The sequence below is a fragment of the Oncorhynchus mykiss genome, chromosome 15, assembly GCF_057628025.1.
Source record: "Oncorhynchus mykiss isolate SJ-2025 chromosome 15, ASM5762802v1, whole genome shotgun sequence".
Classification (NCBI taxonomy): domain Eukaryota; kingdom Metazoa; phylum Chordata; class Actinopteri; order Salmoniformes; family Salmonidae; genus Oncorhynchus; species Oncorhynchus mykiss.
Window position 1 is genome coordinate 39,520,658 of NC_143036.1, and position 26,345 is coordinate 39,547,002.

The 26,345-nt window shown below is 40.9% G+C and overlaps 1 protein-coding gene across 1 annotated transcript in view; it reads right to left on the reverse strand.

Annotated features, from left to right (window-relative positions):
* Positions 1 to 25,840, reverse strand: part of LOC110490043 (zinc finger CCCH domain-containing protein 15) — a 28,272-nt gene extending 2,432 nt beyond the window's left edge. The window contains exons 1-7 of the mRNA XM_021563143.3: positions 25,633 to 25,840; positions 24,903 to 24,998; positions 10,029 to 10,134; positions 3,237 to 3,389; positions 3,038 to 3,138; positions 1,867 to 2,049; positions 1,442 to 1,588 (exon numbers count right to left, since the gene is read on the reverse strand). Of these exons, the coding sequence (XP_021418818.1) occupies positions 1,442 to 1,588; positions 1,867 to 2,049; positions 3,038 to 3,138; positions 3,237 to 3,389; positions 10,029 to 10,134; positions 24,903 to 24,998; positions 25,633 to 25,710 (864 nt within the window). The 5' untranslated portion in view covers positions 25,711 to 25,840. The remainder of the gene's footprint in view (positions 1 to 1,441; positions 1,589 to 1,866; positions 2,050 to 3,037; positions 3,139 to 3,236; positions 3,390 to 10,028; positions 10,135 to 24,902; positions 24,999 to 25,632) is intronic.
* Positions 25,841 to 26,345: the final 505 nt, after the last annotated feature.

Here is a 26,345-nt window from a genome sequence, read left to right on the forward strand (position 1 = left end):
GTTGTAGCGCCACCTTTTGCTGCGATTACAGCTGTAAGTCGCTTGGGGTATGTCTCTATCAGTTTTGCACATCGAGAGACTGAAATTTTTTCCCATTCCTCCTTGCAAAACAGCTCGAGCTCAGTGAGGTTGGATGGAGAGCATTTGTGAACAGCAGTTTTCAGTTCTTTCCACAGATTCTCGATTGGATTCAGGTCTGGACTTTGACTTGGCCATTCTAACACCTGGATATGTTTATTTTTTAACCATTCCATTGTAGATTTTGCTTCATGTTTTGGATCATTGTCTTGTTGGAAGACAAATCTCCGTCCCAGTCTCAGGTCTTTTGCAGACTCCATCAGGTTCTCTTCCAGAATGGTCCTGTATTTGGCTCCATCCATCTTCCCATCAATTTTAACCATCTTCCCTGTCCCTGCTGAAGAAAAGCAGGCCCAAACCATGATGCTGCCACCACCATGTTTGACAGTGGGGATGGTGTGTTCAGCTGTGTTGCTTTTACGCCAAACATAACGTTTTGCATTGTTGCCAAAAAGTTCAATTTTGGTTTCATCTGACCAGAGCACCTTCTTCCACATGTTTGGTGTGTCTCCCAGGTGGCTTGTGGCAAACTTTAAACCACACTTTTTATGGATATCTTTAAGAAATGGCTTTCTTTCCACTCTTCCATAAAGGGCAGATTTGTGCAATATACGACTGATTGTTGTCCTATGGACAGAGTCTCCCACCTCAGCTGTAGATCTCTGCAGTTCATCCAGAGTGATCATAGGCCTCTTGGCTGCATCTCTGATAAGTCTTCTCCTTGTATGAGCTGAAAGTTTAGAGGGACGGCCAGGTCTTGGTAGATTTGCAGTGGTCTGATACTCCTTCCATTTCAATATTATCGCTTGCACAGTGCTCCTTGGGATGTTTAAAGCTTGGGAAATCTTTTTGTATCCAAATCCGGCTTCTCAACAGTATCTCGGACCTGCCTGGTGTGTTCCTTGTTCTTCATGATGTTCTCTGCGCTTTTAACGGACCTCTGAGACTATCACAGTGCAGGTGCATTTATACGGAGACTTGATTACACACAGGTGGATTGTATTTATCATCATTAGTCATTTAGGTCAACATTGGATCATTCAGAGATCCTCACTGAACTTCTGGAGAAAGTTTGCTGCACTGAAAGTAAAGGGGCTGAATAATTTTGCACGTCCAATTTTTCAGTTTTTGATTTGTTAAAAAAGTTTGAAATATCCAATAAATGTCGTTCCACTTCATGATTGTGTCCCACTTGTTGTTGATTCTTCACAAAAAAATACAGTTTTATATCTTTATGTTTGAAGCCTGAAATGTGGCAAAAGGTCGCAAAGTTCAAGGGGGCCGAATACTTTCGCAAGGCACTGTACATGATTATTTCGAGCTTTAGCAACATCCTCTGATAGAAAACAAAATCAAAGCTCACCCCAAAGGACCTGCCAGCGTTGAAATCAGCCTTTTTTTTCTCCATGTCTTGCTCTGCCTTGGCCACTTTTTCTTGCCTTTTCCTCTTTTTCCAGGCCAAGAAGGTCTCCAGAGTTATCCGGGTGACATTTGGTCCTAGGGCAGATCGCTGACAGACAAAGTCATTTTTTTGTAACATTTCTTAATCTCAGCACTGTTATTGAAGTTAGATTTTTTTTAATATGTTGGTCACTGAGTGATCTCAAACATTAACAGAGTTGACAGACAGTCCTGGCATCCATAGCTCTTTATGTATTTCAGAGTGGATAAAGTAGCAGGGCTGCCGATTGAAACAAACATTGTGGCTTGAAGAGTAATATGGGCTAAATAATAATAAGACAAATCTCAAGTAGGAACATGAATTTTAGTGAAAGTGGTCAAATCTACCTCATTCTCTATCAACTCTTCCATTGAGATTTCATCTTCCTTCTCATCCTTCTTCTGGTCTTTCTTGAGCACAAACCCAGCAGGCAATGCATGGCGGTACATACAAGTGTCAGCTCCACTAGGACATACCCAAAACCAACCATATTTGTTGTTTTCAATGGCATCAAGGAAATGCTTGCAAACCTACAAGATGATAAAGGCAGAAGTAAGTCTATTGCATTCAGAAAGTATTCAGACCCCTTGACTTTTTCCACATTTTGTTACATTACAGCCTTATTAAAAAAAATAAAATCTATCTTCACAAATTGCAAATTGATTGAAAATAAACTGAAATATCACATTTACATAAGTATTCAGACCCTTTACTCAGTACTTTGTTGAAGCACCTTTGGCAGCGATTACAGCCTCTAGTCTTCTTGGGTATGACACTACAAGCTTTGCATGCCTGTATTTGGGGAATTTGTCCTATTCTTCACTGCAGATCATCATCTCAGGTTGGATGGGGAGCATCGCCGCACAGCTATTTTCAAGTCTCTCCAGAGATGTTCGATCGGGTTCAAATCCGGACTCTGGCTGGGCCACTCAAGGTTATTCAGACGTGTCCCGAGGCCACTCGTCTTGGCTGTGTGCTTAGGGTTGATGTCTTGTTGGAAGGTGAACCTTCAGCCCAGTCAGAAGTCCTGAGCGCTCTGGAGCAGGTTTTCATCAAGGACCTCTCTGTACTTTGCTCCGTTCATCTTTGCCTCGATCCTGACTAGTCTCCCAGTCCCTGCCGCTGACAAACATCCCGACAGCATGGTGCTGCCACCCCAGCGCTTCACCGTCAGGATCGTGCTACGTATCCTCCAGATTTTATGCTTGGCATTCAGGCCAAAGAGTTCAATCTGGTTTCATCAGACCAGAGAATCTTGTTTCTCATGTTTCTCTCACAATTCCTTCGACCTCATGGCTCTGACATGCATCGTCAACTGTGGGACCTTAGACAGGTGTGTGCCTTTCCAAATCATATTGAGTGTAGATTGAGGAGGATTTGTTTTTTTGTTTTTTAAATCCCTTTTAGAACAAGGCTGCAACATAAAATGTGGAAAAAGGGAAGAGGTCTGAACATTTGCTGAATGCACTGTATAGTAGTGATGAATCTTAGCTTTTAGAGTGATGTGCCAAAACATACAATTTGAGTTTTTGAGCTTTGAGCTTTTTTCTTTTCAGCTTCTCCGTGCTTCTGGTTCACAACCTCCTCCAACTTCTTCTCATCCCAATTATCCATGGTGTCTATACAAAACAGGATAAATAGTCAGCTCTACAAAACCCAGCAGAGATATCAGCTGTTTATTCACTGCTGACAACACTAATGATTAGAAGACACTAACCTTTCTCAAGCTCGTCATCTCTCTTGTCAACGTAGAGGCTCCGTTTTTCACACTTCCTCTCGAGTGTCAAATCGTGGGAGAACTTGCACTTGTCTCCTTTGGTGCATTGGCCTTGCTTGAAGAAGGCACAGAGAACTGACTTTGGGTCCACCCCTGCAGAATTAAGAGGAAAATGTAACAAGTACTGTATGTTTCTTCTCGCGCTCATTACCTCAGGGTCTTTCCTGCCACTGTTGCCAGATGGGTGGATTGAATAGTATAATTACACAATGTTCTACTTTGTATAACAGAAAAGACATCAAAACTATGAACACATGGAATCATGTAGTAACTAAAAAAAAAAGTGTTAAATCAAAATATATTTGATAAACTTTAGATTCTTCAAAGAATCTTGACAGCTTTGCACTGTTGGCATTCTCTTAATCAGCTTCACCTGGAATGCTTTTCCAACAGTCTTCCCACATGCTGAGAACTTGTAGGCTGCTTTTCCTTCACTTTGCGGTCCAAACGATCTCAATTGGGTTGAGGTCGTGTGATTGTGGGTTGCCAGGTCATCTGATGCAGCACTCCATCCCTCTCTTTCTTGGTCAAATAGCCCTTAAACCTGGAGATGTGTTGCGTCATTGTCCTGTTGAAAAGCAAATTATAGTCCCACTAAGCGCATACCAGATGGGATGGCGTATCGCAGCAGAATGCTGCGGTAGCCATGCTGGTTAAGTGTGCCTTGAATTCTAAATAAATCTGTGTCACCAGCAAAGCGCCCCCACACTTCATGGTGGGAACCACACATGCGGAGATCATCCGTTCACCTACTCTGCGCATCACAAAGACATGGGGGTTGGAACCAAAAATCACAAATCTGGACTCAGCAGCCCAAAGGACAGACTTCTACTGGTCTAATGTCCATTGCCCGTGTTTCTTGGACAAAGCAAGTCGTTTCTTCTCATTGGTGTCCTTTAATAGTGGTTTCTTTGCAGCAATTCCACCATAAAGGCCGGATTCATACAGCTTCCTCTGAACAGTTGATGTTGAGATGTGTCTGTTACTTGAACTCTGTGAAGCATTTATTTGGGCTGCAATTTCAGAGGCTGGTAACTCTAACAAACTTATCCTCTGCAGCAGAGGTAACTCTGGGTCTTCCTTTCCTGTGGTGATCCTCATCAGAGCCAGTTTAATAATAGCGTTTGATGGTTTTTCCCGACTGCACTTACATTTTCCCGATTGACGGACCTTCATGTCTTAAAGTAATGATGGACTGTCGTTTCTCTTTGCTTATTTGAGTTGTTCTTGCCATAATATGTACTTGGTATTTTGCCAAATATGGCTATCTTCTGTATACCACCCCTACCTTGTCACAACAACGGATTGGCTCAAATGCATTAGAGAAAATAAATACTACAAATTCACATTTAACCTTTTAAAGATAGGGGGCAGCATTTTCACTTTGGATGAATTGCGTGCCCATAGTGAACTGCCTCCTACTCTGTCCCAGATGCTAATATATGCATATTATTATTACTATTGGATAGAAAAACTCTGGAGTTTCTAAAACTGTTTGAATTATGTCTGTGAGCATAACAGAACTCATAGGGCAGGCAAACTTCCAAACAGGAAGTAGAAATTCTGGGGCTGGTTGATTTTCAACTCATCGCCTATTCACATCCAAATAAGATATGGATCTGTTCGCACTTTCTACGCATTCCACTAGATGTCAACAGTCAGTAGAACGTGGAATGAAGCCTCTAGTGTGATGTGGGACCGGATGGCCGCTATTTTGAGTCACTGGTCTGGCAGAATGCCAGTTCCTGGTTACGCGCAGTAGTCATTATATCGCCTTGCGTTCCATTACTTTGTAGACAAAAACGAATGTTCCGGTTGGAATGTTATTGGATATATATGATAATAGCATCCTGAAGATTGATTCTCTACTTAGTTTGACCAGTTTATTCGACCTGGAATATAACTTTTTGAAGTTTTCGTCCGAGTTTGCCTGGACTGCCTGGACTTGCTTTTGGACATGTGAACTAAACGTGCTAGCAAAAGTAGCTTATTGGACACTAGTAATGGACATTATGGAACAAAACAACGATTTATTGCAACAATTAGGATTCCTTGCACTGCATTCCGATGAAAGATCATCAAAGGTAAGGGAATATTTATGATGCAACTTCGTATCTCTGTTGACTCCAACATGGCGGAGAAATATATTTACTTCTGAGCGCCATCTTTTTTCGTAACGTTTAAAAAAAATCTGACACAGCGGTTGCATTAACAACCAGTGTATCTTTAATTATATGTAAAACATGTATCTTTCGTCAAAGTTTATGATGAGTATTTCTGTTATATGACGTGGCTCTCTGTAATTACTCCGGATATTTTGGAGGCATTTCTGAACATGGCACCAATGTAAACCGAGATTTGTGGATATAAATATGCATATTATCGAACAAAACATAAATGTAGTGTGTAACATGATGTCATATGAGTGTCATCTGATGAAGATTATCAAGATTATCAAAGGTTAGTGATTAATTATCTCCAATCTTTGGCTGGGAAAAATGGCTGTGTTTTTGGGGATTTGGTGGTGATCCAACCTATGTTGTGTTTTCGCTGTAAAACATTGTAAAAATCGGAAACGATGGGTCGATTAACAAGATGTTTCTTTAATTTGCTGTATTGGACTTGTTAATGTCTGAAAGTTAAATATTTCAAAAATATATTTTTTAATTTCCCGCGCTGCCTTGTCAGCGGAATGTTGGGGGGGGGGGGGGGGGGTTCTGTTAGCTGAACCTGTGTCCTAGACAGGTTAACAAGGGACACCTGTTAATTGAAATGCATTCTCGGTGCCACCTCATGAAGCTGGTTGAAAGAATGCCAAGAGTGTGCAAAGCTGTCATCCGAGCAACGGGTGGCTACTTTGAAATATATTCTGATTTGTTTAACACTATTTTGGTTACGACATGATTCCATGTGTTATGCAGTTTTTGATGTCTTCACTAGTAGAAACTAGTAGAAACTAGTCAAAATAAAGAAAACCCTTGAATGCGTAGGTGTCGCCAAACTTTTGACTGGTACTGTACATCAACAACAAACATTAACATTCATTACAAACTCATTCATTGAAACACGCAATACAATCTTTAAGAACTTTATTAACATTACAGTGAACATAAATTTGTTAACGCTGTTACAAATGCTTTTACATGTTAGTGTTAAACTTGTAATTTGAGACAGCTCTTTTACAGAGCCCTCATACGTTGCAATAAACTTTTCTTTACATGGACAACTTAGAGCGAACATTGCAAATTGGGTTAATTGAAACCTGATATAACCCTCCAGAGAAAACTGAACTAATGGAATGAATAATGTTCCAAGTTTTCTATTTTGAATTTTAACATCTCTTATAGTATCTCCGACACAAGACAGGAATGATGCAACTATGCACACCGGTTGGCTTTTCGAGACTGAGGATACACAGTAGTTTGCCTGGTGCACAAAGATTGTCTGAAAATGCTCAGTTTATAGCACAATACCTTTTTGCACCTTTGCTCTGTTCTAATTATTGACAAACATTAGTGGTGGGTAGTATGCATAAGCCTAATCAGTGATTAATCCTGACAATATGAGTTTCCTAAGCATTCAATAGGGTAAGGTCGCAAAACGTCCTTTTAGATTAAACAGGGCATTTTCTGAATCTATGTACAGTTGAAGTCAGAAGTTTACATACACCTTAGCCAAATACACTTAAACTCACCTCACAATTCCTTATTTTTACTAGGATTAAATGTTCCCCATCTTCGGTCAGTTAGGATCACCACTATTTCATGTGAAATGTCAGAATAATAGTAAAGAGAATGATTTATTTCAGCTTTTATTTATTCCATCACATTCCCAGTGGGTCAGAAGTTCACATACTAATTGAGTGTATTTGGAAGCATTGCGTTTAACTTCGGTTAAACATTTCAAACACACAAGCATCCCACAGAGATCTGGGTGAATTTTGGCTCATTCCTCCTGACAGAGCTGGTGTAACGGAGTTTGTTGACCTCCTTGCTCGCACACGCATTTTCAGTTCTGCCCAAAGATTTTCTATGGGATTGAAGTCAGGGATTTGTGATGGTATTGGAGTGGCCTTGACTTTGTTGTCCTTAACTTCTTATGGATGGGGGTAGCTTGGATGAATAAGGTGCCCAGAGTGAACTGCCTGCAACTTAGGCCCAGAAGCTAGGATATGCATAGTATTAGTACATTTAGATAGAAAACACTCAGAAGTTTCTAAAACTGTTTGAATGATGTATGCGAGTATAGCAGAACTCATATGGCAGGCAAAAACCAGAGAAAAAAATCCAACCAGGAAGTGGGAAATCTGAGGTTTGTAGGTATTCAAGTCGTTGCCTATCCAAGATAGTGTAAATTTGATCCGATTGCACTTCCTAAGGCTTCCACTAGATGTCAACAGTCTTTAGAACCTTGTTTCAGGCTTCTACTGTGAAGGGGGAGTGAAAAAGAGCTGTTTGACTAAGGGGTCTGGCAGAATGCCATGAGCTGCATTCCTTTTCATTTCGAAAGACAAAGGAATTATCCGGTTGAAATATTATTGAAGATTTTAACATAAAACATCCAAAAGATTTATTCTATATATTGTTTGACATGTTTCTACTTACTGTAATATAACTTTTTTGACTGTCTGGACTAAGTGCCTGCGCCTCATGAATTTGGATTTGTGAACTAAACACGAACAAAAAAGGAGGTATTTGCACATAAATGGACTTAATTAAAAAAATAAAATAAAAAAACATTTGTGGAACTAAGATTCCTGGGAGTGCGTTCTGATGAAGATGATAAAAGGTAAGTTAATATTTATATTAAAGTTAATATTTCTGACTTCTGTTGACTCCCACAACATGGTGGGTATCTGTATGGCTTGTTTTTGTTCCTGAGCGCTGTACTCAGATTATTGCATGGTGTGCCTTTTCCGTAAAGCTTTTTTGAAATCTGACACAGCGGTTGCATTAAGGAGAAGTATATTTTTAATTCCATGTATAACACTTGTATTTTCATTAACATTTATGGTGAGTATTTCTGTAAATTGATGTGGCTCTGCAAAATCACCAGATGTTTTAGAAGCAAAACATTACTGAACATAACACGCCAATGTAAACTGAGATTTTTGGATATAAATATGAACTTCATCGAACATAACATACATGTATTGTGTAACATGAAGTCCTATGAGTGTCATCTGATGAAGATCGTCAAAGGTTAGTGATTCATTTTATCCTTGCCTTTTGTGACTCCTCTGTTTGGCTGGAAAAATGGCTGTGTTTTTCTGTGACTAGGTGCTGACTTAACAATCGCATGGTATGCTTTTGTCATAAAGGCTTTTTTTTTTTTATTATTATTATTTATTTTTTTAAATCGGACACTGTGGTGAGATTAACAAGTTTATCTTTAAAATGGTGTATAATACTTGTATGTTTGAGGAATTTTAATTATGAGATTTCTGTTTGAATTTGGCACCCTGCACTTTCACTGGCTGTTGTTAAATTGATCCCGTTAACAGGATTTCAGCCCGTCTCATCCCTAAGAAGTTAAGCCATTTTGCCACAACTTTAGAAATATGCTTGGGGTCATTGTCCATTTGGAAGATCCATTTGCGGCCAAGCTTAAACTTCCTGACTGATGTCTTGAGATGTTGCTTTAATATATCCACATAATTTTCCTTATATTTTGTGAAGTGCATTAGTTCCTCCTGCAGCAAAGCACCCCCACAACATGATGCTGCCACGCCTGTGCTTCACAGTTGGGATGGTGTTTTTCGGCTTGCAAGTCTCCCGCTTTTTCATCCAAACATAACAATGATCATTATGGCCAAAAAGTTATACATTTGTTTCATCAGACCAGAGGAAATTTCTCCAAAAGGTATGATCGTTGTCCCCATGTGCAGTTGCAAACCGTAGACGTCCTAAGCTTTTTTATGTTGGTTTTGGAGCAGTGGCTTCTTCCTTGCTGAGCGGCATTTCAGGTCGTTGAAATAGGACTCGTTTTACTGTGGATATAGATACTTTTGTACCGGTTTCCTCCAGCATCTTCACAAGGTCCTTTGCTGTTGTTCTGGGATTGATTTGAAATTTTCGCAGCAAAATACGTTCATCTCTAAGAGACAAAACGCGTCACCTTCTTGAGTGGTATGAGGCTGCGTGGTCCCATAATGTTTATACCTGCGTACTATTCTTTGTACAGATGAACGTGGTACATTCAGGCGTTTGGAAATTGCCCCAAGGATGAACCAAACTTGTGGAGGTCTCAAAAACATTTTCTGGGGTCTTGGCTGATTTCTTTTGATTTTCCCATGATGTCAAACAAAGAGGCACTGAGTTTGAAGGTAGGCCTTGAAATACATCCACAGGTACATCTCCAATTGACTCAAAATTATGTCAATTAACCTATCAGAAGCTTCTAAAGCCATGATGTAATTTTCTGGAATTTTCCAAGCTGTTAAAAGGCACAGTCAACTTAGTGTATGTAAACTTCTGACCCACTGGAATTGTGACAATGAATTATAAGTTAAATAATCTGGTCTGTAAACAATTGTTGGAAAAATGACTTGTGCCATGCATAATAAAGTAGACGTCCTAACCGACTTGCCAAAACTTTAGTTTGTTATTAAGACATTTTAGGAGTGGTTGAAAAATGAGTTAATGACTCCAACCTAAGTGTATGTAAACTTCCGACTTCAACTGTACTAGAAGAAACTTTGTAGCTGAATATAGAATACACTTCCATCCTCACCTTTAGCGACTTTCTGAGCAGCCACCACTGGCTTGAAAAGCTCGTTCAGCTCATCTAACTCCTTCTTCTTGTCACCCTTTTTGTTCTTGTCCCCTTCAGCAGCAGCCTAGGAAAACAGGAGCTAGTTAGTCACAAGTCCACAACAGGATCCAGGTTTGCCGACCTCCTGACCTAATAGCAAGCAATAGCTTGAGATTAGGCCGGCTTTATATCCATTTACATTTTCCAGACGGTGCCTTATCTTACCTTGTGTAGCAAGAACGTTGAATGAACTGTCATTGGGACTTATATACCTTAAGGGAACATTTTGACATTCGCCATATGGTTAGTGAGAAAGTCCATATTGCAAATGTACGGTCCCTTACTAGACGTCCGAAAACGTTTGTAAAATTCGCGGAAGGCGTCGGGCCGTACGGCAGGGCCGGATCTACCGGAAAGTGATCAAATGAACTCTGACATTCGGTTTCCGTTTTTATAAAATAATCAAATTTTGGTCATTTTTCCGCTGTCCCGATAAATCCCACAAGAGGGCGAATGGAATCATATTGCAAATGTACAAAACATCACAAATCACGATGTGGCCTTATCTCCAAAACGGAAAAGTCTTCGAAGACGAAACTTGGTGAGCATAGGTTTGGCATAATGGGCAGTTGGCCCCGAACAAGATGGCGTCTAGGCCTCAACGGTTTTTGAGTTATGGCCATTTTTCTGGGATTAATGGTCCAAAATGAAAATAAGAGCAATAATTTTTCCGCTTCACGTCAAAGTCAAGGAGCCTCCGGTGTCAATAAAAAAAAGAACCAGCCATTTATCTATCGTCATTTAAGAGAAATCATACAATGTCAAATTGGTGATGTTCAAAAATAGCTTTTTTAAAAACAGTTACAGATCCAGTTGCAGCGTGTTCATACAAATCTTTTTAAAGTGTGCATCGGAGCTCTGCGAGATTTCTGTGATTTTCTGAAATAACACACTCACTAAACACTCCGTAAATAAGTCAGTTCTTAACATAAAGACTTAAAACTCAAAATTCTATAATTGCCTACCCCAAGGAGGATAGGTGTTCACTTTCAGCTTCCTGTGTCAACCGGAAGTGCCTTAAACGGGTGTCATAGGTGCTGTTACGAAGGGTTAAAAAGGTCTGATCTTTTTAAAACTTCATATGTGTGATTAGGAAACCCTCATGAACTGTAAATCAGTTTCTCCCAACAGATATCAAAGAAAAGCTCTCTCACACACACACAGCAAGTATGGAGTGACAAAGTGCGGTGCTTAAAGACACAGAGAGCAGGCAATGGCATTACCATAATCTCTAGGCCGTGCCGAGTTCAACGAGATATCCCGCTTGACCGTAGCTCGCTCGGTCTAAGCGCAGCGACCATGAGAAAAGTACCTGTGTCGATTCTAAGCTTCCTGAAGCAACTGTTGTAATAACATATTAAAACATGTAATGACGCATTCACTGACTGTTGTCTGCCTGGGCTTAACCATACAATTTTGGCTTGTACTCTGTGTTATACCCTCCCTCTCTCTCTGTTTCTCAATATACTAACTGCACGGGAAACCCCCACCAGGGTGGCGGAATAAGATAAAACACACTGACAACCCATAAATATACACTGCTCAAAACCCTTTGGGATGGGCTCCAAAGACAAAGAACTCTGTCAAGAACCAATGGGATACTGACACCAGGCTGGAGAGGACTGTCTATCACCTACGAACAACCAACCAGGAGCCAAGACTACCAGAATCTACCTACGTCATTTCAATGTATAAATGAACTGCCCAAATATGTTGTAGCCCTCTTTTTCCGAAAGCTCCCTAAGGGTTGGACGAATAGGAGCCGTGCTGCACGTTTGCCAGATATTATTATGCTTGAATAAACAGCCTTTAATATACCGTATCCGCCTTGTCCAGAGTCTCATCTTGGTCTTGTTTCTCCAATAACTAATCATTAACACAACCGGAAGTGGTTAAAATCACCCTAAACGTGTTTTTCCATACCCAACCAGCAGTTTGTGATAAATAGTGCATTCAACCCTGTGTAAATCGGTCAGTTCTTAACGTACACACTTAAAACTCAGGATTCTGTAAAGGCATACCCCAGTGAGGATATGTGTTTACTTATAGCTTCCTGTGCCAACCAGAAGTGCCATAATTAGTGTCATAGGGGCTGTTTCGAAGGGTTAAAAAAGTCAGATCTTTCCAAAACTTCATGTGTGTGATTAGGCAACCCCCATGAACTGTAAATCAATCATTTTTCCCATAAAATGTCAAAGAAAAACTAAATCACACACACAGCTTGGAAGGAGGGACACATTGGGGTGCGTAGAGACATACACTGCCTGCATTAGTTAACCTTGTTGGAACTTTTAAAGAACCGTCAGACCTAGAGTTCCGAAACTTTAGAAACCTGTTCTAGACCTCAGGTAGATAGTGCGTGGTGAGTTATGTGGCTCTAGAAGGTTCTCAGACCAAGAAACAGCCTCGTACATTTGCAATAACTTCAATTCATTTATGCATCACGAAAATGACGACATTTAGAAATGTCCCAGAGTCGCAAGACTAGGTGCATTACGACCGCCTTGGCCCATATAGACGGACCCCAACGTTCCTGTCCGATTGCTCATTCAAGGACCCCGTAGCAAGGCATGGATTTTCAGCCCCAATTAGGGTCTTGCTTGGGCACCAAATGACCTATTGAGCCAAAACTTGGGATTCGGGGTCGCCTCACATAATGTCAGGACTGGAACCGCAGCTAGTACGTAACTATGTGTTTTACGTTTTTATTATGGTTTGAACAGAAGGCTTGTGAATTTTGGGCCAGCTCTGAAGTATGTGATAGTTGGCTACTGAACGAGTTGGAAAAAGTGGGTTTGGTATCAGTTTGGTGTCAGAATGATATCTAATTGACTGATGGACGGTGACTTGCTGGTGACTCTTGTCCATTTGCAATATGTTTAAACAGTGAGGTACCATCACCAAAGTGACATTCTGAAATCAACCCTAACGAGCGATTGAGAGGAACCAGAATCACTGCCCAGCCATCCCGAGTTCATCGGGCCAGTCAATTTCGCATTCATGCAGGTTTTTTGAGCATGCCAAATTTGTGATGGTACATGCCCATTGAAACATATTGCAAATGCACGTGCATTTGCAATATGATTCAATAGTGAAAAAAACATCACCAATTGGACATGATGAAATCAACACAACGAGCGATGCAAAGGAGCAACTATCACTGCCCGGCCATCCTGTGTTCATCAGGTCAGTCAATTTTGCATTTCTGCAGTATTTTTGAGCATTACAAAATTGTGATGGTAAATGGCAAAAGGACATAACATCCTGATTTGGCATTTTCAAATCTTTCATATTGCATTTGGACATTTCTTATGGCATTTGGCCAAAAAGTGACTTTTGACTTCCTATGAAATCATATTACAAATGGACAAAACATATACACAAGTAAAAAATAAAATAAAAAATTATAAAAGTTGACAAAAGTATATTCTACAGTTCTTACACATGATTAATTGACAAAAAGCGAAAGAGGGGGTGATACGTTTTTGAAAAAAAGTTCACATTTTCGACTTTTGACTTCCTATGAAATCATATTGCAAATGGAGAAAACATATTTATTTTCTATTTATTTATTTTACCTTTATTTAACCAGGTAGGCAAGTTGAGAACAAGTTCTCATTTACAATTGCGACCTGGCCAAGATAAAGCAAAGCAGTTCGACAGATACAACGACACAGAGTTACACATGGAGTAAAACAAACATACAGTCAATAATACAGTATAAACAAGTCTATGTACAATGTGAGCAAATGAGGTGAGAAGGGAGGTAAAGGCAAAAAAGGCCATGGTGGCAAGGTAAATACAATATAGCAAATAAAACACTGGAATGGTAGTTTTGCAATGGAAGAATGTGCAAAGTAGAAATAAAAATAATGGGGTGCAAAGGAGCAAAATAAATAAATTAATTAAATACAGTTGGGAAAGAGGTAGTTGTTTGGGATAAATTATAGGTGGGCTATGTACAGGTGCAGTAATCTGTGAGCTGCTCTGACAGTTGGTGCTTAAAGCTAGTGAGGGAGATAAATGTTTCCAGTTTCAGAGATTTTTGTAGTTCGTTCCAGTCATTGGCAGCAGAGAACTGGAAAGAGTGGTGGCCAAAGAAAGAATTGGTTTTGGGGGTGACTAGAGAGAGATACCTGCTGGAGCGTGTGCTACAGGTGGGAGATGCTATGGTGACCAGCGAGCTGAGATAAGGGGGGACTTTACCTAGCAGGGTCTTGTAGATGACATGGAGACAGTGGGTTTGGCGACGAGTATGAAGCGAGGGCCAGCCAACGAGAGTGTACAGGTCGCAATGGTGGGTAGTATATGGGGCTTTGGTGACAAAATGGATTGCACTGTGATAGACTGCATCCAATTTGTTGAGTAGGGTATTGGAGGCTATTTTGTAAATGACATCGCCAAAGTCGAGGATTGGTAGGATGGTCAGTTTTACAAGGGTATGTTTGGCAGCATGAGTGAAGGATGCTTTGTTGCGAAATAGGAAGCCAATTCTAGATTTAACTTTGGATTGGAGATGTTTGATATGGGTCTGGAAGGAGAGTTTACAGTCTAACCAGACACCTAAGTATTTGTAGTTGTCCACGTATTCTAAGTCAGAGCCGTCCAGAGTAGTGATGTTGGACAGGCGGGTAGGTGCAGGTAGCGATCGGTTGAAGAGCATGCATTTAGTTTTACTTGTATTTAAGAGCAATTGGAGGCCACGGAAGGAGAGTTGTATGGCATTGAAGCTTGCCTGGAGGGTTGTTAACACAGTGTCCAAAGAAGGGCCGGAAGTATACAGAATGGTGTCGTCTGCCTAGAGGTGGATCAGAGACTCACCAGCAGCAAGAGCGACCTCATTGATGTATACAGAGAAGAGAGTCGGTCCAAGAATTGAACCCTGTTGCACCCCCATAGAGACTGTCAGAGGTCCGGACAACAGACCCTCCGATTTGACACACTGAACTCTTATCAGAGAAGTAGTTGGTGAACCAGGCAAGGCAATCATTTGAGAAACCAAGGCTGTTGAGTCTGCCGATGAGGATGTGGTGATTGACAGAGTCGAAAGCCTTGGCCAGATCAATGAATACGGCTGCACAGTAATGTTTCTTATCGATGGCGGTTAAGATATCGTTTAGGACCTTGAGCGTGGCTGAGGTGCACCCATGACCAGCTCTGAAACCAGATTGCATAGCAGAGAAGGTATGGTGAGATTCGAAATGGTCGGTAATCTGTTTGTTGACTTGGCTTTCGAAGACCTTAGCATGGTAGGATAGATATAGGTCTGTAGCAGTTTGGGTCAAGAGTGTCCCCCCCTTTGAAGAGGGGGATGACCGCAGCTGCTTTCCAATCTTTGGGAATCTCAGACGACACGAAAGAGAGGTTGAACAGGCTAGTAATAGGGGTGGCAACAATTTCGGCAGATAATTTTAGAAAGAAAGGGTCCAGATTGTCTAGCCCGGCTGATTTGTAGGGGTCCAGATTTTGCAGCTCTTTCAGAACATCAGCTGAATGGATTTGGGAGAAGGAGAAATGGGGAAGGCTTGGGCGAGTTGCTGTTGGGGGTGCAGTGCTGTTGACAGGGGTAGGAGTAGCCAGGTGGAAAGCATGGCCAGCCGTAGAAAAATGCTTATTGAAATTCTCAATTATGATGGATTTATCAGTGGTGACAGTGTTTCCTATCTTCAGTGCAGTGGGCAGCTGGGAGGAGGTGTTCTTATTCTCCATGGACTTTACAGTGTCCCAGAACTTTATTGAGTTAGTGTTGCAGGAAGCAAATTTCTGCTTGAAAAAGCTTGCATATGCATATGCATGTGCATATGCCTTATGCACAAGTAAAAAATAAGGTGCCAAAAGTAAACGGCCTGCTCCTCAGTCAGTTTCTAATATATGCATTTTCTTATTGGTATTGGATAGAAAACACTCAAGTTTCTAAAACTGTTTGAATGATGTCTGAGTATAACATAACTCATATTGGCAGGCAAAATCCTGAGTTGAAATCAAAACAGGAAGTCAGAAATCTGAGCTTTGTATGTATTCACCAAAGTCCCCAATGAAATCCCCTTGAGATATGAATGATGTTGCACTGCCTAGGGGTTCCACTAGATGTCAACCATCAATAGAAATTAGAATGAGACTTCTATGATGTTGTGGGAATGAATGATAGCAGAATCAGTCAAGTGTCTGGCAGTCAGCCATTTTCTGATCATGTTTATTCCTCATGGAAGTCACTTGCGTTCCATTGCTCACGAAGACAAGAAGGAGTACGCCGGTGTTAAGGGAATTTTTTTTATCTATAATGACTAATTATGTGTACATTTCAATCAGGATGTACTAATCGGAATACTATTATGCTACTGTACATGTATGAATTTTCTCTCTTGCTCCCAGTATTGAATAAAATGTAGTGAATGTAGTCAAGAGTTTAGAACAATGACAGTTCATTCATTTGTACCAAGGAACAGACTATGAATCTAGACGGTCTAGAATGCTCATCTACACTGACTGACCTTGGCTCTAGGCGAGGAGGGAAGGCTTGAGAGCTATAGAGCCTTTCTACCAGTGTCAAGAAGAGACGGAACATTTAGAAAACGCTGACGTCATTTTCAGTTCATAACCTGTGGTAAAATGTGTATGTACTCAGTACTCTCTTGATTAAAGGCTGTTACTTGACTTTTAAGACCGGGCTCTGTCCATTCCTATAAAATAAGGGTCTTACAAATTCTTAGGAATTGACAGAGTGTTTAATTTTAATTGGGAATTAAAACAGAGGAATTAAATTCCTTCAACAGACGGTTGGAACTTTATTGAAGCTATATGTTAAAAACATCCTAATGATTGATTCTGTACTTAGTTTGAAATGTTTCTTCCACCGGTAATATCACTTTTTGAAGTTTTTGTCCGATATAACGCTGAAACGCGCTAACAAAAGATGGTATTTGGACATAAATAACGGATATTTTCGAACAAAACAAATTAAAATTAAAACATTTATTGTGGACCTGGGATTCCTGGAGTGCTTTCTGATGTAGATCATCAAAAGGTAAGGGAATATTTATCATGTAATTTCTTGTTTATGTTGACGCCATCTTTGCGGCTGTGGAGTTTTTACTTTTAAGCGCCGTCTCAGATTATTGCATGCGTTTCTTTTTCCGTAAAGTTTTTTTTTTTAATCTGACAGTGGTTGCATTAAGGAGAGCTATATCTATAATTCCATGTGTATAATCATCTACATTTATGATGAGTATTTCTGTTGAATGATGTGGCTATGCAAAATCACTGGATGTTTTTGGAACTAGTGAATCTAATACGCCAATGTGAACTCAGATTTTCTGATATAAATATGAACTTTATCAAACAAAACATGGATGTATTGTGTAACATGAAGTCCTATGAGTGTCATCTGATGAAAATTATCAAAGGTTAGTGATTAATTTTATGTGTTTTTTCTCTCTCTCTTTGGCTGGTAAAATTGGCTGTGTATTTTAGTGAGTTGTTGGTGACCTAACAATCGTTTGTGGTGCTTTCCTCGTAAATCCTATTTGAAATTGGACACTGTGGTGGGATTAACAACAAGACTACCTTGAAAACGATATAAGATACATGCATGTTTGAGGAATTTTAATTATGAGATTTCTGTTCTTTTGACTATGGCGCCCTGTACTATCACTGGTTGTTGTTATATCGCTCCCGGTAACGGGATCTCAGCCATAAGAAGTTAACACCCCCCCCCCAAAGTAGAATAGCTTTCAGGCAACAGTATAAAACATGTGGTCAACCCTCAGTCTGGAGAGCTTCTGGGTGTGCAGGCTTTTGATCAAACACAGAGCCAGTGTTGCAGTTATTTCTAAAATATTTGTTAGAGGGGGACTAGAATAAAAGCATACACATCCATTGGATCTCCTGGAGCACTCACTCCTGTCATCATGAAGTGCTTTGAGAGACTAGTCAAGGATCAAGTCGACCTTACCTGACAGCCTAAACCCACTTCAATTTGCTTACCGCCCCGATAGATCCAGACAATGCAATCGCCGTCGCACTGCACACTGCCCTATCCCATCTGAATAAGAGGAATACCTATGTAAGAATGCTGTTCATTGACTATAGCTCAGCATTCAACACCATAGTACCCAACAAGCTCATCATTAAGCTTGAGGCCCTGGGTCTGAACCCCACCCTGTGCAACTGGGTCCTGGGGACTTCCTGACGGGCCACCTCCAGGTGGCTAAGGAAGGAAACAACACCTCCACTTCGCTGATCCTCAACACCGGGCACCCACAAGGGTGCGTGCACAGCCCCCCCCCCCCCCCCCACCCCTGGACTTCCTGGTCACCCATGACTGGCATGGCCACGCACGCCTCCAACTCAATCAAGTTTCAGATGACAACAGTAGTCGGCCTGATTACCAACAATGACGAGACAGCCTACAGGGAGGTGGGTGAGTGCCCTGGGTGTGTGGGGCCAGGAAAATAACCTCACTCAACGTCAACACAACAAAAGAGCTGATCGTGGACTTCAGGAAATAGCAGAGAGAACACCCCCCTATCCACATCAACGGGACTGCAGTGGAGAAGGTGGAAAGCTTCAAGCTCCTCGGCATACACATCACTGACAAACGGAAATGGGCCACCCACACAGATAGTTGTGAAGAAGGCGGAATAGTGCCTCTTCAACCCCAGGAGGCTGAAGAAATTTGTCTTAGCACCTAAAACCCTCAAACTTTTACAGACGCACAATTGTGAGCATCCTGTTGGGCTGTACCACCGCCTGGTATGGCAACTGAACCACCCACAACCGTAAGTCTCTCCAGAGGGCGGTGCGGTCTGCCCAACGCATCACCGGGGGCAAACTACCTGCCCTCCAGGACACCTACAGCACCCGATGTCACAGGAAGGCCAAAAATATCATCAAGGACAAACACCCAAGCCACTGCGTGTTCACCCCGCTATCATCCAGAAGGCAAGGTCAGTACAGGTACATCAAAGCTGGGACTGAGAGACTGAAAAACAGCTTCTATCTCAAGGCCATCAGACTTAAATAGCAATCACCAGCACGGAGGCTGCTGCCCTATATACAGAGGATTTGAAATCACTGGCCACTAATGTTTACATTTATTGCATTACCATCTCATATGTATATATGGTACTTTATTCTATTGTACTGTATCCTAGTCTTTGCCACGCTGACATTGCTCATTCAAATATTTTTTAGTCTTAATTCCTTTACTTAGATGTGTGTATTGTGAAATTGTTAGATATTACTGCACTGTTGGAGCTAGAGAAAAAAGCATTTCACTACACCCGCAATAACATCTTCTAAACACGTATGTGACCAATAATCGATTTGACCATCCTTGATGTAAAACATTGCAACATTACAACCAAATATTTTCTCTTGAAATAATGATCTCATTCAATATATCAAAGATCAAATGGCTATGGTAGGTTACAAATATGTTTGATTCATCTGAAGCAAGCCCACAAATTTAGGAAATCCATTTTTTCTAGTTTAATCATTTATCTTAGCTGCCTTAGAACTATTTACTTTGCAACTAGATGCTAGTCAGCCTGCAATGTCCCAACATTATCCCAAAATCTACTTGGAAGTATCTACTAAACAAGTTGAAGCCACATAAACCAAAAGGCAAAAGGTATGGTTTTTTCCTAAAATTACTGTTCGCAGTTCCAATTATTATTTAGATTCACCACGACTGAACCAAATGATACAATAATTTGATTTGTCAAAGAATCGTTTAAATGAATCATATGAATCGTTAAATGTAAATCAACTGTGAATGGCCATATTCGTGTGTGTCGGCGGTGGAAAGTTTTTGGGGACATGACAAAAACATGAATACATGCTAATAATGGCAAAACAGTTACCTAGAGGGTACAAGATATGTTTGAATTGGCTAGTAGTTATTAGTCTGTTCTTTAACGTATTTTATAGTTTAGGCCTGCTTCTTCAATGTCCGACTGTCTCGCTCTCCTTGAGCAATGACCCACTCGTCTCGCACAGATGCAAGTGATGCGCACAAACACGCTAAAGTGACATTCGGATCCAGGCTGATATGCTGATTTTTATTTGATTTATAAAATATTTTAAAAAACTATGCCTAAATAAATTACATTAACAGAAATTATGAAATTAATTTCCAACAGGTCCCAGACGTGCTCAATGGGATTGAGATACAGGCTCCTCGCTGGCAATGGCAGAACACTGACATTCCTGTCTTGCAGGAAATCACGCTCAGAACGAGCAGTATGTCTGGTGCGTTGTCATGCTGGAGGGTCATGTCAGGGTGGTGATCCCGCAGGAAGGGTACCACATGAGGGAGGAGGTCTTCCCTGTAACGCACAGCGTTGAGATTGCCTGCAATGACAACAAGCTCAGTCCAATGATGATGTGACTCACCACCCCAGACCATGACGGACCCTCCACCTCCAAATCGATCCCACTCCAGAGAACAGGCCTCAGTGTAGCGGCCATTTCTTCGACGATAAACGTGAATCTGACCAACAGCCCTGGTGAGACAAAACCTCAACTGATCAGTAAAGAGCACTTTTTGCCAGTCCTGTCTGGTCCAGCAGCGGCGGGTTTGTGCACAACCCGGTGATGTCTGGTGAGGACCTGCCTACAACAGGCCTACAAGCTCTCAGTCCAGCCTCTCAGCCTATTGCGGACAGTCTGAGCACCGATGGAGGGATTGTGCGTTACTGGTGTAACTCGGGCAGTTGTTGTTGCCATCCTGTACCTGTCCCGCAGGTGTAATGTTAGGATGTACCGATCCTGTGCAGATGTTGATACACGTGGTCTGCCACTGTGAGGACGATCAGCAGTCCGTCCTGTCTCCCTGTAGTGCTGTCTTAGACGTCTCACAGCAAGGACATTGCAATTTATTGCCCTGGCCACATCTGCAGTCCTCATGCCTCCTTGTAGCATGCCCAAAGCACATTCACGCAGATGACCAGCAACCCTGGGCATCTTTCTTTTGGTGTTTTTCCAGAGTCCGTAGAAAGGCCTCTAGTGTCCAAAGTTTTAATTGCCTACCGTCTGTAAGCTGTTAGTGTCTTAACGACCGTTCCACAGGTGCATGATCATTAATTGTTTATGGTTCATTGAACAAGCAATGGGAAACAGTGTTTAACTTCTTTGGGGTAGGGGGCAGTATTGGGTAGCTTGGATGAAAAACTTGCCCAAATTAAGCTGCCTGCTACTCAGCCGTAAAAGCTAGAATATGCATATAATTAGTCAATTTGGATAGAAAACAGTTTCTAAAACTGTTTGAATGAGTGAGTATAACAGAACTCATATGGCAGGCAAAAACCTGAGAAAAAAATCCAACCAGGAAGTGGGAAATCTGAGGTTTGTAGTTTTTCAACTCAGCCCCCATTGAAGATAGTGGGATATTAGTTATGTTTCATTTCCTATGGCTTCCACTAGATGTCAACAGTATTTAGAAACTGTTACGAGGATTCCACTCTAAAGGAGGGGCTCATAATAGCTCTTTGAGTGAGTGGTCTGGCAGAGTGTCACAGCCTCGGTCTGGAGCGCTCACATGAAAGGTAGTTACGTTCCACTTCATTTGTACAGACAAAGGAATTGTCCGGTTGGAACATTAATTAAGTTATGTTAAAAACATCCAAAAGATTGATTCCATATACTTAGTTTGGCATGTTTCTACGGGCTGTAACGGAACTTTTCGAACTTTTCGTTCGGCGCGACCTGAACACGCTTTTGGATTTTTCACCAAACGCCCTAACAAAAGAAGATATTTGGACATAACTGATGGACATTATCGAACAAATCAAACATTTATGGTGGAACTGGGATTCCTGGGAGTGCATTCTGATGAAGATCATCACAGGTAAGTGAATATTTAAAATGCTATTTGAGTAATGTTGACTACCCAATATGGCAGATATCTTGTTGGCTGCTTTGTTGTGTAAAGGCTGTACTCAGATTATTGCATGGTTTGCTTTCTCCTTTCTTTATCAAACAAAACATACATGTATTGTGTGACATGAAGTCCTATGAGTGTCATCTGATGAAGATCAAAGGTTAGTGATTAATTTTCTCTATTTCTGCTTTTTGTGACTCCTCTCTTTGTCAGGAAAAATGTGTTTTTCTGTGGCTTGGTTTTTCTGTGGCTTGGTGGTGACCTAACAAAATCGTTTGTGGTGCTTTCGCTGTAAATCCTTTTTGAAATCAGACACTGTGGCTGGATTAACAAGAATTGTATCTTTAAAATGGTGTAAAATACTTTAATGAGATCTTTGATGTTTTGAATTTGGCGCCCTGCACTTTCACTGGCTGTTGCGGGGGGGTTCCGCTAGTGGAATGACGATCTGAAGTTATTTGGATTTTTACAAATTATTTTTTAAAGACAGGGTCCTGAAAAAAAGGACGTTTATTTTTATGCTGAGTTTATGTGTATCCCATAATTGCTCTGCTGTGTGCATCTTGCTAGCTATCACTCAAGACTGTGATGGCTGAAGCTCGAATTACTAGGGGGCTGGCCTAGGTGGGGGAAAACGGCACTGCCCGGCTTCCAGAAAAGTGTCTTTCAGACTAGGCATTGCGTGGCTAATTGAGGTAAGACAGAAATGCTGCTTATAGATCACTGCACATTAACACATCCAGCCTAAAGTCGGAGGTTTCAACAACAATTACTCGCCAAAGTTTCGGAGCATGTCTTTAATACTTTTCTGTGGATGTTTTGTCTCAAATTTCCAACAGCACAAGGACGAACTCAGTGGACAACCAGCAGAGTAAGTTCAACTGAAGTTTATTCAACATTCTGACTTGTAAAGGGATTGTTCAGTCTTCTGGAATGTTATTGTTAGCAACTAGTGTGGGAAGTCCACACGCCGAAATAAGACGCTAAAAAATTAGGCTAGATTCAATTCAAAGTAAATTCAAAGTAAATTAGCGAGAAAACATCTATAGATTGATGTAGCCATAAGAACCTGACTTTCGTAAAATGTATTCTCTAGTTGGAACAGAGCAATGCCATAATGTGGACAGCGTGGAGCCCGGCACGGTATATGGCTGGGAAAATGTACCTCAATCCAATGATGGAATATGTCACTGTACTCTTAAAATGTTCCCAAAATGATAAAATGTTTAATTGATAAGACTGAAATACTGATAGTTTTTTATTAAACTGCCTTTTTCGTCAGCCTGCTAGGCCAGCAAATGCTATAACAGCCCATTGGATCCCAAGAAAATGCAACGCTTAGCGTTGGGGTGAGTAGTAGCTACCTTGTGTTGTAAAATCCAACGGGTTGCTTTAGCTGTCCACATTCTGGCAAAGCACACTGTTTCCAACCAGCTCTCAAACTCTAGGGGACCTTAACAGATTTCAGCGATTAGCTTCGCCAAAGACTGGCTCATGTGACCTACAATCCCGACTGTTTTAAAGTTTAGAAACATAAATGATTGTCGGTTGAAATACAGCTTTCGAAACATATGGCCCTTAGTCATCAGCGAGAAAGAATCATTCAAATAAAAAATACACTTACACTGCAGCAGTGTTGCACAGATCCATACAGTTTTGGGTGGCTCCATCCGGCAAAACTACACTTCCCAAGTTACGCTTACACACAAGTGTTTGGAGCACGCTATAGATAGCTAATTAGCACAGGTGGTCGCTTCTGTGTCTGCGGTCCAAACACTTAAAAGACACATCCTATCCCCTCAGCCCTCAAATTAAGTGTACACTTCTGATGACGTATTATGACATCTGACTTGTATACACTTGCAGGGCAAGGGGGGAAGGAACGATTTTTAAACCTTCCTTGGCCAGAAATTCGTCACTCGTTCATCCCGTGATGATTGTGTTTTCAGCCGCCGGTAGCTTGTGGGTGCTTTATATGTCCTACAGTCAATTATGAGTGCAATCCTACTTAAATTAAATATATAATTATTATATGCCTACTGTATGCTTGCTAGAAAATTAATTAGCTAAATAACATTAGATAGAACGTCTGAAGGAAAAAAAAATATTTCAAAAAATTCCAAAAGATAACAAAAACATATTTACGAGACGTGTTTGTGCCGTCATGTGCATTAGTAGCACAATTTCTAACTTGTATGCATTCGTTTTTACTTACACTTGTATGTTGACTTCTCCATTGTTGTTTTTACGTTTTCGCTGACTTTTCTAAGCGGACGTACAATCTTCGCAATTTGAAAAATGGGGAGTTTCAGGCCCCGGAGTGAACATAATTGTACACTCGCAAAGCCGACTAAAAACGAGGGCTGAGGGGCTTACGTTGCAAACTTCCCTTGCTTGGCTAATCATTTGGACCGCCCTCCAAGATGGCGATGGGGCATAATGTATAAAGCATAAGTGGACAACGGTGTGTCTTTTCAGTGTTTGGACCGCAGCCTGTCTTCCATAAACAAGCGCCGTAACATGGAGATATGGCCGTGTGGGAACACTAACCATATAAAGTGTGTAGATATTTAACATTTTGTTTAATTTTCTTTACTGGTATGGAAGAAACGTTCCTTATGTTTCCAAAACACTACCAGAAGTGATGCATGTTAATGTTAACAGCAAGCGCCAGGGATCTTAACAAAACTCCCCCGGTCAGATGATACTATTATCAATAGGCCCTAAAGCAATTAATGTCTATGAATGGGGTACATTCTGACCAGAGAGAAGACACGAGAACAAAAGCCTGGTTCTTATGGCTATAGGTTGATGATGCACTAATGGCAAACATTTCTGTTGAAATTACAAGTCAAGCCAGTGGTCATTCACTGAGAAACAACAAGACTGTAGGCCTGATTGGTCCTACTTACCTTACTACCAGGAACTTGCTTGACTTGCTGAGAGACATTCTTGATAAATTTCTGTTGTTTTCCACCCTTTTTGTTCTTCAACCCAAATGTCTTGTCCTACATAAAAAATAAACAAATGGAATATCAACAATTTAATAAGAACATGACGTTAAACGTTGTTAGTTGGCAGGCTACCAAGAAGAAACCTCTGAACGACAAAATAATACGGTTTATGGCGCTAGCTAAGTAGTTATAGTAGCTGACTAACTAGCTAACTTACTGTACCAACAAAGATTAGACATAATAACTAGCTAGCCATTTGTGTTACAACTACTAACGTTAATTAAGCAGTTCATTCAAGCCGTGGACAGACGATCACACAACCTAGCTAACATTAATTCGAATAAATAAGTTTGTAACCTTTGCTAGCTACTGTCTGCAGCTAACTAGCTACAACATGCAAGCACAAGTTAGATACCAGTAGCTACCACGTTCTTAAAAAGGGGTTAGCATAAGAACGCTACGTTTGTCCGTTTGGTACCAAGCAAATATAACGGTTTGGAAAGTGCGTTCAACAATCCGTGGTATAACTAGCTAGCATCTAACGTTCTGTCTAACTCACTAGCTAGCTTCACAAAATAACCTTTGGACGTTACTGTAATTTAGCTAGCTACCAATTACTCTTGTAGCTAGCAAACTAGCTTAGCATTATCCCATTTAATTTGACTATGGTGCGCGAAAGGGATTTCACCTCAATTATCTTTTCCTTCTTCTTTTCTTGCGTTTTTTTACTACCCGTGGCAGCTTGAGCTGGTTTCTTCGGAGGCATAGTGAATGATGTAACTATATTTAGAAATATTATATTACCATAGCCACCGCTACATAAAGTACTAACAGGCCACTCCGTGACGCTGAATGACGTCAGTGTTCATTTTCTTCTTCGTAGGTATTTTTTTGGTGCGGTTGGCATCCAACATTAATGGTACATTACCGACACTTACTGTGCTGGAGAGTCTTGAACATCGTTTTACGTCAAACACATTCAACCACAAACACATTCAAAATCGTGGCTATATTGTGCAAATTCATGAAATAAATCGGAGTATAAGGTTAGGCACAATGTTAGCAGTGTGGTTAAGATTAGGGTTCACTTTAAAATCAGATTTTAAGAAGGGAAATTGTGGAAATAGGTGGCGTTTAGCAGTTATGACTATGTCGCTGTGGTAACTAGTGGAGAAATCCCTCAACCAATATGATGGAAAACTGTTTATTTACATACACATATACAGAGTGCATCAAACATGATTTAGATGTTGTTTATGGAAAATAGTTTATTTCTGTATTTCATGGTTGCAACTTGCTGAAAATTGTCCACCGTGTTCCTATCATCTAGTATAAACACTACTTTGAAACAATTTACTTACAGAGTGCATCAAACATGATTTAGGCCTTGTTTATGGAAAA